The 23,268-nt window shown below is 41.9% G+C and overlaps 1 protein-coding gene across 1 annotated transcript in view; it reads left to right on the forward strand.

The window, feature by feature from the left end:
- The window catches only part of GTDC1 (glycosyltransferase like domain containing 1), a 159,138-nt gene that overhangs the window by 46,225 nt on the left and 89,645 nt on the right, over positions 1 to 23,268 (forward strand). The window contains exons 3-4 of the mRNA XM_082484560.1: positions 16,788 to 16,955; positions 20,545 to 20,718. Coding sequence (XP_082340686.1) covers positions 16,788 to 16,955; positions 20,545 to 20,718 — 342 coding nt within the window. The remainder of the gene's footprint in view (positions 1 to 16,787; positions 16,956 to 20,544; positions 20,719 to 23,268) is intronic.

Here is a 23,268-nt window from a genome sequence, read left to right on the forward strand (position 1 = left end):
TTTTTTTTTTTTTTTCCTTCAAACCCGTTTTGCTCCCGCGTGCAGCCGGCGTGCGGCTCACGGCGTGTGAGCCCGGAGGTTGTGCGCCAGGGATTTTCGTGCTGTACGGCGCGGGGTGCGTTACGGAATTATTTTGTAAATTAAAGAAGACCGATCCAAACTGTGTCTTTCCCTCCTGTGATTAAATAGCTAAAAATAGCGATCTATTTTTAGTTTCGAGCGTAGTAATGTGTCTTAGGAACAAACTCACCCAAAGCAGTGTGCTAGGAGAGGCTGATCATGAATAATGCTGCATTCTGATCTACTTATGTAAAACAAAAATGCTTAATAGAACGGTGGATGTTCTTGCTTGATTTTATGTAGCGTGCAACCTTAATAACGCTTTCCATACAAGAGATGTCATGAGAATAACATCGAAAGACGTAGACTTTTGGCTTTGCTACTTTCATGTTCTTCAGCCATTTTATTAAATTAAAGGCAGCAGAAAAGTTTGTCAGCAAAATTCTTAGTTGTGTTCTCCAATGTTGTGTGTGTCCTGCAAATTTAGGAACTGACCTCCGCCCCTTCCCTTTCTCCCCCCCCCCAAAAAAAAAAGGTGCTGCATAACATTTGGGATCGTTAGTGGTCCTCGGACATCAGTGGACTTAGCACCTCGTTCAGTGGTCTCAGCATCGTGGAGCACAGGGGCGGAGCGGCAGCTTGGCTTTTGAAAAGCTCTGTCTGTACCTGCTTTCGTCATTTCCAGGGTAAAACCCACGTGTTAAATTTCTAATGATCCCTTTTGTCTATTGCAAATACAGATTTTTGCCCACAGGGTAGAGACGATATTCACGAGCTTGGTTTGTGTTGCATCTTCCTTCAGTGTATTATTTATTCGGTTGATGCGCTAGAAAACGGCGAGCCGAAAAATTAATAAAGGTTATTAGTTACTTTCCATAATAAAATTAGCTGACCTTTAAATAGGAGCATTATACAAGGGATCTCTAAGTGGAAAAGTGACAGAATGCATTTTTAATACGGTAGCCGTTTCGATTACTAAATTTTTACAGTCACAATATAGAAAGTCAACGTTGTGATTAAATATTGCTTTTGACTGTATATTTGCAGAGAACAATGGAATAAGTGGAATTTTTGTCTTCAAGACAGAATTTAACCCCTCGGTTACGTTTTCTGCCACTTCTTACGGTTGGTTATGTTTGAACAATACAGAAAAACCAAGACGCAACTGAATTTTCTAAGAATGAATGTCCTTTGGAACCAACAGCAGTGGGAGTTCTCTGTGGTTTTTATTAAGCATGATGATATGCAGATTCCTTGAGTGCTCGAACAGACTGTCTTGGGTTGCTATCAGGCATACGTGATGTACACCCTGTAGCTGGTCAGATGCAGTTCACTCTATCAGCGTGCTATTATTTATTAATCTTTCCACTGTCTGAATTTATCTACTGTTTTATAGAGAGACTTACTATAAAATACAGTACTGCCCACGAAGTTTATGTGCGCACCTTCTGGTTTTAAGTTGGGGACAGGATACACCTCATTTCCAAAGTAGGTATCAAAGCAAATTTTCTTAATCTTTTTTATTTTGTACTAACACAGGGGTTGTACTAAATCATGACATTATTGATTGTGCCATTATCTAGAAAAGATCCTCTAAAAGCTTTAAGGGTACTCGGTATCTTTATTCTTATTTTTGAAACTTTGGTACTATCTGTAATAATTATATCACGGCTTGGATTGCAGATGAACTACAGTACAGCAGCACAAGCAAATCTGTAGTTTTTCAAATTTTGACTGGGTCTTATAACATTTGTTGAAATCCTTACAAGATATTCATCTATTTGTAGCATCATATAGGTCTGTCTCCCCATCTGTCTCTGTTTTTCATGACAACGAGGCTCTGGTACTTCTTTTTTTTTTTTTTCTTTCTTTTTTTTTTCACTTTAGTACTTATTCATTGAAGCCCACTGTAATGCTGTTTCTATCGTAGTTATTTGTCCAACAGCTTTTATTGATCATTTGGAATAAAATAAAAGATTTCTTCATAGGGAGAAATTTTAACCAGCAATGGGTGAATTCGATTTAATTAGAGTGAGTTTTATATGGTAGGAAAACTAATGTAATCAGAACCCATTTATGTACTATTAAATAAATAAATTGCTAACATTATGTGGTGCCAGAATCTTTGGAACATGGGGGGGGGGGGGGGGGGGGGGAGATGTTCTCACTGAATTATTTTCTGCTAGGCCACATTTATTAAGGAATTCATACAACTTTTAGATTTTAAAAGTATGGGTATGAATCGAAGGTTCAGATTCCCTGCAAATAAATCCTTATTTAACAGGATATCCCTGAGACTTTTTTTTTTCCTCCCCCACCCCAGTATTGGCAGCCTGACTAAAATAGTCTCATCTGGTTTAACTAAAATCTTTGCATTACTTGGCGGTGGTTTCTTTTGTATGTGGTGCTTAGAGCTCATTGAAGCTCAAACGGTACAGGAAATGCAAATCATGCAAATCATCCTCACGCTGACGATGTACAGTGGCGTGATTGAGCAGCAGTACGTATGGCTCGTGGGCTGACCACATGAAAGAAGTCATTTAAAGACCAGATGAGCCCAAGCTGGGTTAAGTTAGGCTATGTGTGAGCTTCAAAGCTTATAGAATAGCATCCTTTTTAAAAATAAATTTATTTTATTAATAACACCTGCGCCGAGTTCTTAAACAGTGAGAACATGTATAGATGAACGTTACGTTAAATATATGCCCTACTTAAATCAGAAGGGCAAAAACGGTTATTTTTGTGGCAATTCAGGTATGCGTCGCCGTCGGTGAAAGTAGACCGCAGCCTAATGCACTGCGAAAAAAGTCCGGTTCGTGTTTGTTGTACATAAAAGCCCAACTCTTCTGTGCCTTTCAGGTAAAAATGAAAATAAATGGAAGATAAAAGGGGATTTTGTCTGTGCAGAAGGGTTAAGAACAGGCTTTCTGTAAGTGCTTGTGAGTGGAGAGAAGAGGGAGGTTGAGTGCTTGCTGCTTCAAATTTCTCTGGTAACTTAGAAGAAGAATGCTGTATAATTTTATTTTTTTTTTCATACTTCTGAAGAGCTTTTTCTGTAATTTTGGGGCTGTATCCTTTCCCTAAAGCTGAGCCCTCGTTGCGTTGTGTAACTCCGAACCCCGAAGGTGGTGCAGTTGGGTGTCCAGCTGTGGTGGGAACCCGGGGCTCCATCCAGCGACTCCCGTGGGATGCGCGTGCCAAGACCTATAGGCACAACCTGAGGAACGTCACCGGTAAAAATTGCTAATAGACTAATAAGCATTTTTCATATTAATCTTGCAATAAAAAGAAAGTGGGTGGTACATTCTTAAAGACATTGTTACTTCTTACCGTTGGTGACACTCAATATGGGTGGCTCTCTTGCTTCTACTAAGACTCTTATTTCTTACAAGTGTTTGGTTTTTTTTTTACCGTCCTCATTCGCTTTCCTTTGGTGTTTTGATGTTTTTAAAAGTTGAGACTCATTCGAATAATGCGACGTGACACAAAGCTGGAAAATTTCAATTGTGAATGGTTTCTGTGCAATCTTGTTTAATTGTTCCTTGAAACAGTAGCCCTTAGGAGGTCTATGGTGGGACCGCTCGGGACACTACACTGTGTCACCCCGGCGGATGTAATTTTGGCTTGATATTCTTTACTCGTGCCCTGCTCCTCCTTGGTTTTGTACTTTCTACTAATATCCAAACACAGGAGCAAGAAGAAAGGAAAGAAATTACATTTTTATATTTTATCTACTGGTTTGCTTCTTTCTCATCAAGTCAATCCACGGGTCAGAAAGACAGAGGGAGATTTTCCTTTTTTATTTATATATATATGTAAAACCAACCCAAAACAACCAACAACTGTATTCCTGTCTTTAATATCCTATCTGAAGCCAAGAGAAAGCTTTTCCCCGTCTCGGTGTGTACCTGCAGGCTGGGGCAGCTCCCGCCGTGCTGACCACGTACAGGTGGTGGCCATAGGGCTTAGTGGGGAATTTTGGGTTCAGTCGGGGCCGGAATGGTTAAGTTCCTTCCTTCCGTGTGGTTTGTTTGTTTATTCATTTCTTTTTAAGAAAAGAAGTAAAGGTGAATGGACGGATGGCATCCTGAAATCACCTCAAGATGATGGGGAAAGGAACACGGTAAATAAATACTGTTTTCCTGAGCCACTTTGTAGAGTCATCCCTTTTCGGGGGATATTTGTGAGACCTCTTCTGGCACAGGCTTCTGGGTGTGCGTTCGTACGTCCGGCACACACTTGGTGTTTTAATAGAAGCCGGAACTTAAATCGCAGATAATATTAAATTATCTTTTATACTCGGTGCAAGAAATACCGAGACGCCGGAGCTCACAGAGAAAGCAGAAAAGAAATTTTACTATTTGTATCTATAATAATTCAATGTAATTGAATATCCATTTCGGTGTTTGACAGGAAGCAGAGCTTTCTTAAATATTTGTACCTAAGAGCACAGGGCTGTATAAAGATCTTTGAATTTGGAAGTTAATTTGTTTCTTCCAGCAATATATAGAGATATCTAGAGAAAATTAATCCCATATGATTGTACAGCTACCAGTGCTCCAGAACTTTTTTGGAAATACTTTCCGAAGAACATCTCCAGTCATCTTGACAAACAGTTTGAGTAAAGTTTCCTTTTCAGGAGCCCCTGAAAGTTTTTACGTGTAGTCCAAAGGTATTGCTGGGGTAAAAAAAAAAAAAAAAAAAGGGGTTTTTTTGGAGACCTTGAAGAGAACTATGGCGCTTTGCTCGGCTTTTGCAGATAGGAAAGCGCGTGAGTTAGCCATCTCGAACGGATTTTTAGCTTTCTGTGACGGAGAGAGGCACGAGCTTTTCCCCATAACAAATTAGCAGTTGTGAACAATTTTCCTGGCCACGGTAGAAATAGCTTAATTGAGAATGCTTCGCAGTTTTACGGTGGAATTTCATAGAAACGCAGAAAATATATATATGTATATGGGCATGTTGTGGAATTGTGTGCGTATATCTGTGTGTGCACACGTGCGAACATATGTGCATACAAACGTACTATCTGTGCCTGAAAATACGATAATCTGAAAACACTGAATTGCTACGTACGGTCCCACGAAAACAGCATTTTATTTCAGGTACTGTGGTGTGCGGGGTCCATAAGATCTGTTGACAGAGTGATAATATATGAGTTGATTAAATCAGTAGACCGTGACACTCGCTTATCCGCAACTGGGACATGGGCTCCCGAGTTCTCGCTCTGGCCTCGGTTCTCTTCGTGGCCCTCAATTAGCAAGCTTTGGCCTCAGTTTCTTAATCTTAAAGATTAGAAAGCGTCTGGTATATTCTTCTGACTTTGTTCTGTACGGCTTCAACCCCAGAGTTGGGTATTTCTCCTGCCTCTTACTGGGGAGTAATGGGCATTCGGCACTGGATGCTTTATTTGATGATAAAAGGAATTCAGAAGTTTCGAGATACCGGAGTCGCGTGTGAGAGGTGTTGGGAAAACATCATTTGTAAAATATCTGGAAGCCCAAACGCGTTATTGTTAGATTATTATTTTATTACTGGCTTTTTCCATGTGGGGAAAGTCTTAGACTGTTGCAGCATTGGGGTTCAGTTTGCTTACTGGGGGAATACATCCGTGTTGTAAAAATTGACTTGAACGTGACTGTGAATGACTAGTGTAGTTGTTCACCTGGCAAAACTCCCCGCCAAACTGGAAGAGGGGAGATTTAGATTAGATATTAGGAGAAAAGTTTTCCCTCGGAGGGTGGTGAGCCCCTGGCACAGATTGCCCCGAGAAGCTGTGGCTGCCCCATCCCTGGAGGTGTTCAAGGCCGGGTTGGACAGGGCTTGGAGCAACCTGGGCTGGTGGGAGGTGTCCCTGCCCAGGGCAGGGGGGTGGGACTGGATGATCTTCAAGGTCCCTTCCAACCTAAACCAGTCTATGATTCTATGATTTAAAAAATGGGCAAAAGGCTTCCGTTTCGGAGCTGTCGAATTCTCTCACAATTTGAGCCCGTTCTCTTTTTCTTCGAATTCTCTCCTCTGTGTCTCTGCTCTGGCGTTGGTCACCTACGTCCCATGTCAGGAGCTCCGGAGTGCCTTGCCCGAGCTGCAGAGCTGAGACCTTTTTCTTTCTTTTCTTTTGCTGGTAGCGTGGCAGATAGAGGCCTGTTATGATAACACGAGAAATAAAATGATAGGACATCAATACAGATTACACTTAAAATCGTGTTACGTAAATGGAAATAAACCAGTTTATGGTATGTGCCCGACACGATGCAAGTTTTATTTAATATATATATGACTGAAGGGTTACATTCAATCCAAATGCTCCCCTTTGTGATCTCTAGCCATGTTTGTGGAGAAACCTCTCTTAAAGCACTTAAAGCTTAATTCAGAACAGGCAAAACAATTATTTTTTGAAAGTCTGATGAAATGCGTTTGGCAGCTTTTGAATTTAGGAGAGCATTTGTCTCACTTCTTTGAAATCTCACTTCAGTCGGTCGTTCAACCATTTCGGTGTAACCGTTCAAATCTGGTAGCGAGTGTGGGCTCTGACGAGTTAAAAAACGGATTAATAGGAAAGTTTAGAGGCTGAAAATAGTGTGTAATACACGAAGGCAGATATTTTCCTTATTGATACACTTTTAATATCGGTCTACCTGCCGTCCCTGTGTTGTCGGTGAAGTGCTGGTTGATGAATATCTCCGCGTGCGTTGGGGTTTGGTCCTCCAAATACAGGTCTAGAGACTCTCAAACATTAAATAGTCTCATTTGAGTTTCATAGGGAACAGAAGTCTCTCTTTATCTTCTGTAAGTACAAATGGTGTAGGTTTATGCACCGCTGTGTGACTGTTCCTTGCAGGAAGGGAAGAAGTGTAGTTTTGTAGTTGAACTATCGCACGAACGCGGAGCAGAAACATTTACACGGTAGTTCTGACTGCCCCTTCCCTGATCGCATTGAATAGTTCGCTGCCTTTCTGTTAAGGCAGGAAAGCTGCCGCTATGCCGCAGCAACAAATATTATAGACGTGTGAAGGGCAGTTGGGAGATATAAATATTGACAATTTCTATACATTTTTTTTGCAGTAATATTTGATTAAGGTACTTTATTTTTATATATATATCTATATGAAGGAGTGTGCGCTTGGTGAATATATATTAAAATCACTAAGTTATTCCTAATGTTCTGTAGTGCTGCCTGCTCCTGACAAACATCTGATACGGATCATATGCCTCTAAAAAGAGAAGTTCCTCGAGCAAAATACCCTCATGAAAACAGGTTGGAGATACTCACATTCTCTCGCTCGCTCGCACTCGCGTGTTACATTTTGGCACGTTGTAGAAGCAGGTAGCATATCTACTACCTGCTGTTGAAAGTGTTGAAGATACTGAATTATTTATTCCATCTTCTGCACTATCCAAACTCGTTTTGGGTAGTTTGACACATCTCGGTCTTCCATATGGATACTTCATGGTGACAGAGTTGCCAGCTGCTCAGGTTTTATGACAGTCGGAGTTTTTTCGAGGGCTGTATTAGTTTGCTGGGAAGAATCCTGCTTTTCCTGAGGTCCCCATTCGTAGGCAGTAGTTAGGCCTTGGGTTGATGCTCTGGAGTGGGGAGGTTTTTTTGAAAATTAGTTAAGAGCTTCCCTAAAAATGTTCTTTAAAGGACTCGATGTTTATAGATTGTGTGAGATGAAATCAGAGACGTGGGTTCTACAAAAAAGGTGAAATCTATTTGCTGAGAAAACTAAGTTCCTTTTAGCGATAGTCTTCAAATTTGTAAAAAGGTGTTTAGATATCAAGGTGCATAAAGCGACGTACAAACCAGCCTGAAATACTTTGGAGAATAGGATTTTTGGAGCGTTTGAAATGTAAAACCGCTAGCTGCTTTGCCAAGACCCTGCCCGCCTCTGTGATTGTGCAAAGGGAGTGGGGCTTCTGTTGTTTTAAAATATAAACTGTGTAAACTTGAAAATTGGGAGAAGATTTGAGTTTTGAGTTTGCCAAAACTCTTTAAAATAAAGGAAAATCAGCCGTTCTTTTACTTTGCCTTTTAGTCATTCAAGCATCTATTCACATAAACCTTTTTAGGGGAAGCTCTCACTGTTTTGGTGAGTCTGTGCTGCGCCGAGTTTGATTCTCCTTCAATGGTTTAAATCAATCTCACTTGCTGTGAGGTCCATATCTCCATGACATTGACTGTCTCTTCTGTGCCATGCTCAGTCCAGACTGACACCAGATGAGGTGAAGTAATGATTCTCAAAGTTTATTGTTCAGGTTTGCTACTGAATAGCGTTATGCGTAGTCTTAGGACTTCTCCATGTTGCTCCCACCTCTTGGCCATACTGCGTTTTCCGTGCCAGTCATTGGACGTGTTTGTTTTTTCTCCAGAGGTGGATGGATAAAACACCCAAAGAAATTAATTTGCAGACTTAAAAACAGTTAATAATGCTATTTAAATGTTACCTAATCGAGTAGAAGATCAGTTTGCCAAGTCTTTTTCTTTAAAAGTCTTTTTACTGTAGATCCCTGCATCCTGTGTATTTACCCTCGAATTTGTTGCCTTCAGATGTCATCCTTTCTTCTTACTTTTTTTTTTCTTTCTCCGTCACAGCATATATTTGAGTAGAGTTAGTCCGTACATCTCTTGTAGACCATCCAGCAATGGGTTATTCTGATTTACTTACGTTCTGCTTTAATAAGGGGCCTTCGCTTCATCATTTAATGTTGTCGGTGCGAAATCTGAGCGAGGAAGATGATGTGGATTCGTGGCTTTCTCCTTCCCCCCGTCACCGCGGCTATAGCTGCTTGGTCATGACCTGTCCCTTCGTGGGAACAGAGAGGACAGTGTAGCCCATGGTGAACAATCTGGCCACTAAAGTAAGAAATGTGCATCTGTCAGTAATTAATTGAAGCCAAATTTAATTACAAATCAGAGAAAAAAATAGTACCACACACTTAATAAAATTCAAGAAGCTTCAGCGCCGTTGCCTACAAACCAAAGCAATCCTACCAAAAGACTCCCCCCTCAGACATCAAAAAGTCTTATCTGGGAGAGTCTCTTTCAAGCCTCTTGATGTAAAGAAAGTAGTTTTGATTTAACTGTTTACACATGGTTTTCACTATCTTTTTGCGTTAAAGGTCATTGAAAACAGTGGTGAGCGTTTAAGGTGAGTTCTTAAGTAATCGTGTCAGGATCTGGCCCCAAAAACTGGTTTCTGAGATTTGATTGCACATAAATATTCTAATCAGCTGGTTGAAATAAAAATTTGGAGGGATAGGAAGGAACTGAGAGAGAACCCAAATAATTCACAAATGAAATAATGCACTTATGTGACCTCTGGAATATGTTAAAGGAGAGAGATTTGCTGTTACTCAGCTCTGGCCCCATTCCAGCTTTGCGGGATAGCACCAGTGGGGCACGCGGGTTGAGACGGGCGGTCTCCAAAAATTCTACCCGCGGTCTTAACAGAGGTCGGAAAATGTGGATGGCCCGAGGAGACACCGGGAAGGGTGGGCCATGCAATAGTGGGGCTGGCAACGCAGCCCCCTTCTGCTCCAGCTGTGTCAAACAGCAGCTGTGCATGCGGAGAGGTGAGAGTTTTGTTTGGGGTATGGTATATATGAAGAAAGGGAAAAAGCATTTGATTTCTGGGCAGTGAATTCTTTTGGAAAACGTAGCTAAGGTCTGTCACAGTAGGAACGAGAATTTCAACTACGGTCCGAAAATGACATACTATAAAATGAGAGAGGGAGAATGCATTTGTAAATCAGAATAGCAAAAAGGGATTGGCAATCGGAGTTCAAAACAAGCTATTCATTTCTACCGCGTTTTAGCATACAAGACAAACCCCAAATCCAAAACTATTGAGCTGGAAGCAGCCATGAATATTTATCACTGTGTACTATATGTACATATAGTAATTGCAGCAAGAGGGAAAAATATTTTTCTTTACAATTAATATTTGTAAACGTTTATGAAAGTACATAACAAATAAATAAGACAAACACATGGCCTAATTAAGATGAAAGGCATGACAGCCCTTGTGATTTGTTCTGAAAAATAAAGACCGTTAAAATAGTAAGACTTAATTATTTCTGTAAACACTTCAAATTATGCTCTATCTAGAAAACCTTAATTTATGAGATATATATTATAATATCTATAAGCATTTTTGACATTTGTACATTCCTTGTCAAAAAAATTATTGCTAATTTATTATTTATTATACTGTATACCATCATATTATCCCTTATTAGTATTTATTGTTCAGAAATTCAGTCTCATCTATTGTTTAATAGGAAATGGAAAAGCATTTTATATCTGATTGCGATTTGTGAATTTTTGGTCTGGGGATAAAAATGCAACTTCTATGAGTTGATCATATAAAAATGTGTGTAATAAACAAAAATAACTGCTCTGTTTAATGTTCCAGGCATTAATAATGCTATACAGTTTACATTTGAAAAATAACTCAAAGCCAAATCCATGGACTTGCCTGAATTCTGGGTTGAAATCAAGGAAACCATATGATAGTGGGTGAGATGGAGGAACCGAAGCCCTCAGGTTTGGTCTTGAAGAGCTGGAAGACCCTTTGGGTCTTCGAAGCCTTTGTTTCTCAAGGTGGATGTGTCTATGGTCGTACCTTTTGCCTTCTCCTTGCTCTGTCCTTCTCTGACATTTGAAGAGGCAACACAGCAGAGCCCTGTTCACTACTTCTTCCTCTCCCAACCCTACTTGCCTTCACCAGAAGGATGAGCTGCCCCTCATCTCACTGCAAATGGGTCCCCTGAGCTCCTCTTCTTTGCTATACGATTTTGGTTGATTTCTGATGGGCAGGAGAAAATGTAGCCTTCACCCGTGGCTGTGTGTTTTACAGTGTGTTCTGTGTTTTACGGTGATCGGCGGCTATTTGTTGGGTTGTAGTGACCGTGTGGTCTCAGGTGGTACTTTGGCTTCGCTCTGCTGAAGGCGCAAGAACCGTGCCCAGAAGAAAACCATATTTGGGGTAAAAATCTGAGGGGTTAAGACTCTGCTCTATGACATGAGACCTGCCAATTGAAATTTCAGGAAAAAGAAACGTACTTATACGTATAGTGTAACTCGGGGCTTGGTGAGAACAAAGGGGTCAGTGCCTTCTGAGAAGTAGGGTGGGATTTGATGCCTCCAAGCGCTCACGGTTTTAGTTCTGTCTTAGTGCAAAACCGCTTCTTCCAGCATCACGCTCCCCTCCTGAAGGACGGATGAATGTCAATTCAGTGCCATCGTTCAGTTTTTTTAGTATCTGTATTCCACCAAAAGGCTCATATTTGTAGTGATATCCAAATCTTAACTCTCTTTTATTGTAATACTGCACCTGGCAAAGGAAGAGCTCGCTTCTGGACGGCCAGATCTTCAATCGAAAACTCATTTTACTGGGAACGTAGCTGTTCTGCAGCAGAGATTTGTGACCTCGGGTTTCTTTTGCGGTGCAGGAGAGTCCCTGTTGCTGCTGCAGGATGGTGCCCTCGGTAATCCTCCCCTTTCCAGGGGGATCCGGGTTACCTCTGCTGCGACACAAACAGTGGCCCTGGCCGCCAGTCCTTGGTGCCGGCAGAGCTTCTGCCAGACAGAGGGAATGCTCCAGTCCCAATCAGGTGCCGTTTTAAACCCGCTTCGTGCTGTAAGCCTGCTGAATCGGAGAGCTCAGCTTCCATGTCCGTAGATACAGAAATGTGCCCTGTGTGGTCTCCCAAGGGGAAGGCAAAATGTGGTTTTAGTTAAGTTGCATGGGAATTTAATTGAAAGATTTAGGGCAGTGCCATAAAAGAGTAAATCACGGTTACGTGACACAAAGAAGATTGATAAAGCAAAATAAAAATACTTTAGCACCTTTACTTTTATAATTTGCTTGATATAAATGGAAACCTGGGTTAATCATTTTGCTGGCAATTAAAATTAAAAAAAAAAAGTAAAGGCTTTTATATTTTACCAATTTTCAGTGCTTTGGTGTAAAATAATGGGAAGGACGATAGCAAAGGTCAGAGAGTTCTCTGGACACATCGCGGCTCTGAACCTGCGCACGCGCTCAGCTTCCCTCCCATGAAAATTCGTATGAACTAAGCACACGCTTAACTTAATTCACGTAAGTAGTTCCTCAGAAGTCAGAAGGACTATTAAGTGATTCAGATTAAGCACAAGCTTAGTGTAAGACCCGAGCGTGTGGGGATGGTGGCCCTGAAATCTGGCCAGCATCCAAGGCAGTGGGGCTACTGCGGATGTGATGGTGCTGCTCTGTGGAAGAAGGTCATCTGTAACAGAGAAAAAAGACCTGGGGGTATTTCGGGGAGGGGAGATAGGGCAGTCGCCTTCCAAATGTGACCTTCAGCGCAGGTTTTGTGAGGATTCGGCCAACGTATTTATCAAAGAGTACAGTATACATTATATGCCGTAGCGTTGATAGGTCTAGATAAGAGTACCATAATAGCAGTTGAAATGTAGGGGGGTTTTGTGAGATGGTACATTAATGATGTGGCTGTTAATTTGAATTTAGCAGACGTTTTAAATATAGGTTTCTCTTACAGAGACAAAAGTTGCAATTTAAAGCTCTTTGGTGGTCTAAAAACAGCTTAATTCTCTAGTAGCATGGTAATAAGTACTAATCCAGCTTATACAGTGATTGTAGTATGTCATGTTTGTGAAAGATTGCCTAACTCTGCTTTCTCTGGGTTTTATGTTAATTTTTTTAAATTAAACATAAAACCTTATAACATCTTTATGCTGAGATAAACTGTTCAATTTAACTTGTGCTCAAGCAGCAGCTGTCAGGAATTATCATGTTTCGAGCGTTCTTGCCATCACCTTGTGTCTCTACCTCCCGGATACACTCCGTGGGATGATAAAGCTCACCTTGTTAGGATTTATTACTTAAATAATATCCCGAGGTAAAATGGAAGTTGATGTCACACGGAATGACAACTGACATATATTTATGTCGCACGTTACATTAGAATAAACTTTCCTTTCTTCCCTTCGTAATAGGTGTTAAGTGGGAATAGGCTCCAGCATCTCCTCCGGTGCCCTGCGTGAGTCCATCAGCCCCGTGCGCGGCTGCTCGGTGGGCATGTTCCCGGGGACTTGTGCTGTCAGGTGTTATTTAAGCTTATAATGCCGGAGAAATTGGTTATCGCTGGTGGTTGGCAGCTTTTACGCCGGTAAAGAAAAATGTATACGAGCATCTCGTTTGTTGGGTTGAATTCTGGCAGTGCTGTGAAATGATGCAAGCGAATCCAGAAGGGTGTTTTCTAATAATATTACCACTTAAATGTTTTTTAGGTTTGTTTTGTTTTGTTTTATTTTTTTTTTTCTGTGAGAAACGTAAGGAGTGTCATTTCAGGCTCTAAATCTGAATTTGCTAGGAGTCGCAACAGTTTTCTCTCGACACTGGTTTATTAATGGGCTGGGTGGTGAGAAGCGGTCTGCTTGTTAATTGAGTCTTATCCCTTCCCATTTACAGTGGAGAAAATTTGGGTCTACCTCTTGTGAGTTTTCCAAGTTTTCGGCCTTTCTTGCCTTACCAGAAGCCGGTCTCCAGCTCTCTCTGGTGATGCTCTTGAATCCTCCTCCAGTTTGTCTAAGCCGGTACTGCAAACATTATTTTCCTTTCCTGTGGATATAAACCATCTTTTTTTTTTTTTTTCATATCCCTCTCTGAGTTATTCCTTTGTCCATCGGAACGAGTTCAGATATTTCAGAGCTACGCGGTTTTGTCCAAGCTTAAAGTTTGGATCTCATTTCTGGTCGCGCTCCCCGTTGCCCTTTTCGCTCCAGCCATCATGGTAACCCTGGCACCCCCGTTGTCCTCCCTTCCCACCCTTGCTTCCACGCCTTACCGCTTCCCGTGTGTTCAATCCCAGTGTGCCTTCTCTTTTTGTTTTCCCTCTTTTCGTTCAGACCCAGCCAAGTTCATAGATGCTGTCCTGCATCAATTCGGTTTTCTTCCTAACTTGTCGCAGAAAGAGGTTTTCTGAAAAATCAGTAAAGGGAAGGATAAACTACAATGCAACCCAGAAATAGCCAAAATTTTGCCAAGCAATCATTTCGTCCCATTTTTTGTAATATTTGGGGTATGTTTTCTCCTGTTTGTATTTTTCTTTGTCATAGAATCATAGAATTGCTGAGGTTGGAAGGGACCTTTAAGATCATCAAGGCCAACCATTAACCTGCCCTGACAAAACCACTTCTAAACCATGTCCCCAAGTACCACATCCACCCTTTTTTTAAACACCCCCAGGGATGGCGAATCCACCCCCTCCCTGGGCAGCCTCTTCCAATGTCTCATAATCCTTTCAGTGAAAAAATGTTTCCTGATATCCAGTTGAAAGCTCCCTTGACATAACTTGAACCCATTTCCTCTCATCCTATCACTTGTCACCAGGGAGAAGAGGTCAGCCCCCACCTCTCTACACCCTCCTTTCAGGCAGTTGTAGAGGGTGATAAGGTCTCCCCTCAGCCTCCTCTTCTCCAGGCGAAACCACCCCAATTCCCTCAGTCGTTCCTCATAAGATTTGTCCTCCAGACCTCTCACCTGCTTTGTAGCCCTTCTCTGGACACACTCCAACACCTCAACGTCCTTCTTGTCATGAGGGGCCTAAAACTGAATGCAGTACTTGAGGTGGGGCCTCACCAGTGCCGAGTACAGGGGGATGATCACTGCCCCAGTCCTGCTCACCACACCATTCCTGATACAGGCCAGAATGCCATTGGCCTTCTTGGCCACCCGGGCACACTGCTGGCTCATATTCAGCCGGCTGTCCACCAACAGCCCCAGGTCCTTCTCTGCCGAGCAGCTTTTATTTTTTGTTGTTTTTTGTCACTCTAGTGCTAAACGCACCGCCATCTCCGAGCCAGGGGATTGTATCGCCCTTAGGAAGTTTTCCTGCCTCCGCTTTGACTCTGGCACCCAGGTCGTTACGAGGTCCAGAGGTTATTACTCTTCGTGACAAATAAGTGATGACTTTTCGTAAAACTATTTTTTTTCCTCTTGGTATGGCTCATAATAAACCCGAGCTCGTATCTTAATTGGCATTCTGTTTGACAGTCCCTTTAGAACGATCAAATATTTGATGAACAAGGCAATAACATTCATCTCTTCCTTGGGTAAGCCTTTCAGATTAGCATTGACTCAAGTTGATGAAGATGGATACAGGATCTGTTCTCTAGGAAGTGTTTGTTCTGTAGGTACAGATTATCTAAGAACGGCGTGTGTTAGCATAGGTGATATTATGATATATATGGCTATTTGGGGAAGTTCGTATGAGTTTTAAGGTTGACAGCCAGGATCAGAAGTTTTTAATATGAGTGACGTCAGTATGGCAGTGATCTCGAACACAAAATCTGTATAAAAATAGGAGTAGGAATGAAATGGGGTGAGGAATAGGAGTGAAACGGGATGAAGAGTGAAACGGGATGAAGAGTAGGAGTGAAATGGGATGAAGAGTAGGAGTGAAACGGGATGAAGAATAGGAGTGAAACGGGATGAAGAATAGGAGTGAAACGGGATGAAGAATAGGAGTGAAACGGGATGAAGAATAGGAGTGAAACGGGATGAAGAATAGGAGTGAAACGGGATGAAGAATAGGAATAAAAATAGGAAAAAAAAATAGAAAAAAAGAATTAAACATTGCATAAATCAGTTCTGAACCTGAGCCACTAAAATGGTGGATAGCAAAAAAAAAAAAAAAAAAAAAAGAGTTAGAAACATCCTACGTTGAAAAGTAGTTTATTAAAGCTTAATATTTTATGTGCAATAAACACTGGATCTCAATTTTTTTATTTTTTTTTTTTAATCCCTTATGATGAGAAGTGTCTACAGCTCTGCAGTTCTCTATAGGTTCGGGGTTCAGATTGCTTGAAAGCAGCGCTGGCCGGGGAACCGGAGAGGCTCGCGTACTTCTGGTGAAATGCAGGGAAATCTGCCACTGGTTACAGTAGGGTCAGGATTTCGTATTACACATTTAAATACATTAATTTTCTGATAGCCTGGTAAGTTGTACGAGGCTCGGGTAGCAGCTTGTTAGTGGTGTTTGTGCCCGTTTTCTATAATTGAAGGACGCGTGCAGCGTTGTAGGCTGCGGAGTAGCGGGAGTGCGATGGCAGTGCTGGGGTGCAAGGGTAGAAACAACATTTCATTATAGAGGATACCTAATAAAAATGTGAAAATAAAACAGAAAAAGGGTGGGAAGAAAAAAAAAAAAAAAAGAAAACCAGACCATACTAGATAAGTACACTGCATAAATCAAAAGGGTTTATGTCATAACATGAACATGTGCCATTCCTGCTCATATATTGAATTTCAGTAGCTGGTTGCATAAAGAAGTAAAGTGTAATGAAACTGGCAAGCAAAGTATTCCCTAGTCAGCCTTATCTTTGTTCCATTTGTCCTTCAGATACAGCTTTTCTTGCCTTTTTCAATAAAATCCATCCAGCTTTTTTTTTTTTTTTATTTTATTTTTTTTTTTATTTCGCGTCTCTCTGTAACCGAGCCGGGAAGACCAATGAGATTCGGTGCTTTTCTAGTTGGGTTCTGAGCAGCTGCTTTTTAAGAGATCAAAACTTCGAGCGCTGCTACATGGTATTAAGGCTTAGCTATTGATGTGTCCCTATAGGGGTGATGTTTTTCTTGGGGAGGGGGGGGGAGAAGAGGAAGGGGTGACCCCTGCCAGCGCGCTTGCCGACACTCAACACTGCTCTCCTTGTTTTCCAGGATCCTCTTCGCCAGCTCGGTGCTTAACCTGGCTGAACTCGCCGCCCTCCGCCCTGACCTCGGCAAATTGAAAAAGGTCCTCTACTTCCATGAGAATCAATTGGCGTATCCTGTCCAGAAATGCCAGGAAAGGGATTTTCAATACGGATACAACCAGATTCTTTCATGGTAGGTGTTTCTCGCACCGCTCCGTGTCATTTACGGTATCCTTCTCCCTACCACCGTGCAGCATCGTAAGCCCGAGGAGTCCTTCTCCGTATAAACGATGACCCTGTAGCAAACCGAGGTACCAGCAGAGCCCCAAACAGGTTGATAAAAGTGCTGTGGCAGAAACAATCTGCTCTACAAACTCATCTTAATTTCTCACATACAGTCCACCGGTGCGTTATTGGGCTACCGTGGCGTACCCTTTCCTGGTGGGGATTTTGACCTGTGTCTCGGCCATAAGCGAGATGCTTTATTTCACAGACGCTTCGCAAAGCTGCAGCTAATCAGCTCCTGCTTGGCCATAGCTTTTACTGCATCCAACTGAAATTACGTAGAGGGTTTTAGGGAAATAAACAGAAATTAAAATGTACTGCAGCACTTTTCTTCTGAAGAGAGGGCAGTAAACATACCAGATAAATCCTTATATTTCTTTCATCTAGTATTCAGAAATTGTGCAGTGCTAAAATACCCAGACGTTTTAAAGGCTGCGGTCCTTTATTGTTGCTAAAAACAAATGTATTTCTCGAATCTGAGTTAATGAAAGAAGTTAATAACAGCAACACTGAAAAGCTTTGTGGTTAGACACTGTACGAGCCGAAGTGAAACAGCAAAACTCAGTTGTTTTGAATGGAAATAAATTCATTTCCATGATCTTTCTCACCTATCTGTTAGCAGGAGAATTATTAGGGACAGGAATTGGTAGAAGTTAAGCTTTTGCCTCTATAATATAAGCCAATTGACATTGAAATTTCTCACATAATGATGTGTTTGTGCTCTGGCCGTTCGGTAGCTGCCCCTGATCCAACATGTTCCACTTCCTGAGCAGTAAAGGTGGGAGAGTATAGTGAAAGATCTTTTGAAAACAGTAGCAGTCATTTTCAGATTTTGTATCAAAAAGATGTGGGTTTTGGCACCGGGGCAAGGAATATATATATATATAATTTTGTGTGTATATATATATATATATATATTTTGCTTTCTCATAGCAGTTATTTTGCACACATCTATTGTAAGCTGACATATATCTATCCTCAAAATGTGCATTTTTAAGATCATAAAAGTATCTTCTTTTTCCTTAAAAACAAAAAGACTTCTACAGATGCCCCATTCTATCTCCTTCAGCCTCCAATAGCTTCTCCATGTAAGGATGTAATATTCATCATCCCTTTTTGTTGCTGCATAAACCCCGTTTTTAACAGCAGATAGAAACCATCTCCTCTGTGCTGTTTGTAACTACCTAGTGGTCATCTGCAGACAAGAGGCATCTTCCAAATCTGTTAGAAAAGCTAGAAACGTGAAAATGTATCGTTCCAGTTTTGCGTAGAGATTTTGGAGATGATTAAAATTAGAGGGCTTTGAATCTTCAGGTTAGTGCTTTGGAGAATTAAGAAAGAGATTTTTTTTTTTCCCCCTCCTTGATGTTTCTGTAGGGTTAATATAATAAAATCACCACTTTTCAGTGATGCCCGAGACTCCTTTCAGCTGCCCAGGCAGTGACGGTGATGGGAGCTTTGTAATTTGTTAGTGATTCGCAGAACCGTTAGGAAAATTCGGTCAGATGAGACTTCATGCACAAGAGAAGCGGCAGTGACGGTGGCGGAGCCGTTGCTACATGTCAGAGGGCCGCAAAGCAGCGTGCCGTGCTCCCGCCTCGTCCCGTGCCGTCTGTCAGTCAGTGCAGACAAGGTGACTGGAGGGTTTGTACAAAAATGAGGAGACCAACCGGTTAAAAGCCATAGGTGGGGAAGAAGGTGGGATTCCAGAAAGCATTTCTGCTCCCGCAGCCTGCTTGAAAAGGATTATTATTTGCCAACCATATCCTGGGCTGCATGAGAAGTGTGGCCAGCAGGTCAAAGGAGGGGATTCTGCCCCTCTACTCCACTCTCGTGAGGCCCCACCTGGAGTACTGCATCCAGCTCTGGAGTCCCCAACAGAAGAAGGACATGGACCTGCTGGAGCATGTCCAGAGGAGAGCCACGAGGATGATCCGAGGGCTGGAGCACCTCTCCTATGAGGAGAGGCTGAAAGAGTTGGGGCTGTTCAGCCTGGAGAAGAGAAGGCTCCGGGGAGATCTTACTGCGGCCTTCCAGTCCCTAAAGGGGGCCTACAGGAGAGCTGGGGAAGGGCTTTTTACTCGGGCATGTAGCGATAGGAGGAGGGGGAATGGCTTTAACCTGGAAGAGGGCAGGTTCAGATTGAACATTAGGAAGAAGTTTTTCCCTGTGAGGGTGGTGAGGCCCTGGCACAGGTTGCCCAGAGAGGTTGTTGAGGCCCCATCCCTGGAGGAGTTCAAGGCCAGGCTGGACGTGGCCTTGGGCAACCTGGGCTGGTGGGAGGTGTCCCTGCCTATGGCAGAGGGGTTGGAACTCGATGATCTTCAAGGTCCTTTCCAACCTAAACCATTCTATGATTATTTCTCTGTAAGGGTTTTTTTTTTTTTGTTGTTGTTTGGCTTTTTCCGTGCTGACTCCTGCTGCTTTGGGAAGTGGTGTCAGTTCTCTTTCTTGACCAACCAGCGGTGAGATGCAGTGAGGATGAATGACAGCCTCTCACCTCAAATATACTTCTCACCAGCCTGGTGACTTATGAACGCCTGTCCCCAATGTGTCTTACGACCCGTAGGTCTGTATTACAATATATAACATATTGAGGAAACCAACCGGCCATAAAGCATTCCTTCCCTCCGTTAGCGTTGCGTGTTTGCCAGTGTGGCTAAGATTGTGTCAGCACTTCCAGGATAAACTTCCAGTTGTTTCAGGGTTTTTTGATAGCTTCTGGTTTTCTCCAGGCTGACTCTAAGCGGAGGAAAAAAAACTATGTTATCGTCTAACTACATCATAAAATTATCGATCCATGTGATTGAAAACACAGTGCCAGGGAACAAAACATGCCATTAATATGCTAAAAAATTTTCAAACTTATTTTTGGTACCATGTGCTATGTTTTGTGTGTGTGTGTATCTATATATGTTTTTATAAATCTCTCTCTCTATATATATATGTGAATATATTTTTAATCAGGATTATGTATGCACAGATTACAATAACATCCTATTTCTCTAGCGTCCTGCTACGCGCCACACTTGGTCGGTGGAAGGTAGGTTAACCAAAGGTAAGTTGTCCTTCAGCTCGTAGGATAATTTCTAAGGAAATTTCATTTCCTTCCAAGTTTACTTCTACAAAAGCCGTGTTACAGTGAGCCTAGCTGTTTAGAATGCTTTTAAGAGATAATGGCGGTAATATTATTCTTACTATTTTACGAATAAAAAGTGCTCCACAGATAGAATATGATGGGCTTCTTTAGGTTAATACTAATTTATTACCTAGTTAAAAAAAAAAAAAAATCAGAGTGAATAGAAAGAAATCAAAACATTTGTAATTAAGGTACATATGCAACTCCTAATTCACGTGAAAAGGCTGATTTTAATTAGCATTCTGCTTGCACCTTTTGTTTGTTTATGAGTCTGTGTATCCTTTTTCCATTGCATTTGAAGTAATTCTGTTCCTTTTGCGGCAGCAGTAAGTTCATTAATCTTACCCACTTTTTACAGTTTGGTTGCTGATGTTGTGGTGTTCAACTCTGCTTTTAATATGGAATCGTTTCTTACATCCATTGGAAAATTTATGAAGCTGATTCCTGACCACAGACCGAAGGATTTGGAAAAAATAATCAGACCGAAGTGCCAAGTTCTTTATTTTCCAGTCAGGTTTCCTGATGTGAGCAGGTCAGTACATTTTCCACGTCATAAATTGCCTCCGGCCTGTCAAAACTCTCTATTTATGGTGATGTTCTAACTAATCAGCTAAAGCATCGTTAATGAAAGAGTTTGATAATATGCAAAAATCCCCTAATTGATAAATGTATTTCCATAATCAGAGGCTATTCAGGCGGCGCCTGATCTGCCGAGCCCGTCCTTACCGCCTGCCCTACAAACTTGTGTCGTTCGGCATGAGTGATTTCCCACTTGTTTTCGTGATTTCCCACTTGTTTTAGTCTTCAAGGAGTTGCCTGCTCCTCCGCTCTCTATATATTTGTGCAGGGGAGGTCAAGGAGGAGAGGGAAACGCCAGAGAACGGTAAAAACGATAAGCCTGTAGTCGAGGAGCTGTATTTCCCTCGGTTTGTTGCGGGGGGATTTTATTCCCTCCTCCCTCCCCTACCTCTTCTTTTATTGCTTTCCAGGTAGGCGGAAAGCGTCCCGGTAGCGGGGAGAGGACTTGCAGAATGTCGGCCTTCGCGGCGGCGGTAGTTGCTCTTCAGTCTTCCTCGGTTGCTCTGAAGGACGTTTTTTATTACCCTCCTTTCAGAGCCCGGCTTGAAATTAGCGGCGGGTTATGTGGCTCAAAGGGAACATTCGCTCGATCCTTTTCACTTTTGATTAAACCTGGCACAATTGTTTTTCCTGTTATAAGGGACTCTCCTCCCACCGAACAGGAACTTTGCTTCAATGGGACCGGTACTAAATAGAGTATGATTCTGCAATTTGATTATACTCTTAAAACCAACACAATACCGGGTACGTTTTTTTTTTTTTGTTTTGGGGTTTTTTTTGTTTTTTTTTTTCTGAAATAAGGCTGGAAGGCACTGTAATGACTCTGCAAGAGTCCGGCTTTTGATCTGATAATAAGTTCTGGCCACACTTGAGATGGTTGTCCCTGCCCAACCTGTACATTCAGTACAGGTAGTTTACAGTGTGGTAGTTTGGGGCAGAGAGGTTTTCAGTACAGGAGCTGAGGTCGTGGGCTCTGTTGATGTTCGCGCTGCCGGGTTTGCATTTCGCTCTTTTGGAAAACTTTATATTCTAAAGCAGTGATGCAGATCGGTTAGAAATCAATGTCGAAAGTTAAGTCTTTAAACTTATGGTTTTTGGCAAGCGGGTTAAAAATCCCCTCCGATGTTCCTTAGGGACGTGGCTGCCTGGATGGCAGCGGAGCTGAGAACCTATATATCTTTGAGGATCTACTCTTGCCTCGTAGAGACCGTGTGTTTCAAGGCAATGCTGGTGAATGCTTAGCCTGTTTGATCCTGAGCCATTTTAAAAGGGTCTCGTGGTTTTCGGCATACCTTGGGAAATCATGTGGCCCAAGCCTAGTTTTGGAGATGAAGTTGTGATAACCCTGTCCCGTGGATTAAATCAGCTCTGTTGGGACTCGTGAGCCCTGGCAGATGGGGTCAAACGAGACCTGACAAATTAGGCTGAAGTCATACGCCCCGTGATGGTTTGTCCGAAGCAGAAGGTGATTAAAGTGGGTAAAATCAGTAGTCTGCTCCCCAAACTGGTCAAGTGGGAAGATGTCACGTGTTGCTGTGTGCTCTCCCTAATGTCCTGCTCTTAGATAAAGTCTCGTCTCACAAAGCGGGACACTTTTCCCGTTCTCATCGTGGTCGTTGCACTTGAAATTACATTGGACAGCTATTTTCAGCGGGGATGGACAAAATTAAGATGTTCGAGAACTGTGTGACTGTACAACTTTCTCAGCAGAGTAATTAGAAACACAGTTTAGTATCAGCTCCAGTATTTCTAATATATATTTTATTCAACAACTAACTCCAGATGTAAGATCTGGGGTGTTTTTAGACAAAGCCCAATATCATCACAGGGAAAAATAGCAGAAGAAAGGGCTGCTTCTGCATAACTCCGAAGTTCTGTGGGTTTTGACCTTCAGCTGCAGCCAGTATTTACTGTTTCTTTACAAGATCGCATTTTAAATAATTTTGAATGCACCTGTGGCAATTGAATGCCATTTTTTTTTTTTTTTTCATTTTTGACCGTATTACTGTAGTGACTGAATGGAGATTGAGGACAAAAAGGTTAAGAAAAATTGTGGCCAAGCTGAAATTTATAAAGCACGCTCTTAGCCCAGAGTGTTTTTCAAGTTATTTTCAAATGGTAATTTGCTTTATCCAAACCAAACTCATACAGTGTAAGTAAGTGATTATTTGCATGACTGACAATCATTTCGGTGCCTGCAGTCTTTTTAAAATGCATAATTTTGCTGAGATGTTGGGAAAATATTTAAAAATTCTGAAGGCAAAATAACCAGGGTGGGTTTGTTGTTTTCTTTTTTTCTTTACTTTGACCTCTTTTATTTTGCGTGTGAACATCTCAGGGTGTGTTTGTGTCTTAGACATAATCTTCACTTGGACTTAGGAGAGGGCTGATCCAAGAAATCGTCCTCGTGCATGCGATGGGCATCTTTTTAAGATTATTTTAGATTAATATTGCAATTGTAGGGCAAAATAAAATACACCTGACCCTTGACTAAAATCAGTGT

Source organism: Vanellus vanellus (assembly GCF_965231255.1).
Source record: "Vanellus vanellus genome assembly, chromosome: 5".
In the NCBI taxonomy this organism is placed as follows: Eukaryota; Metazoa; Chordata; class Aves; order Charadriiformes; family Charadriidae; genus Vanellus; species Vanellus vanellus.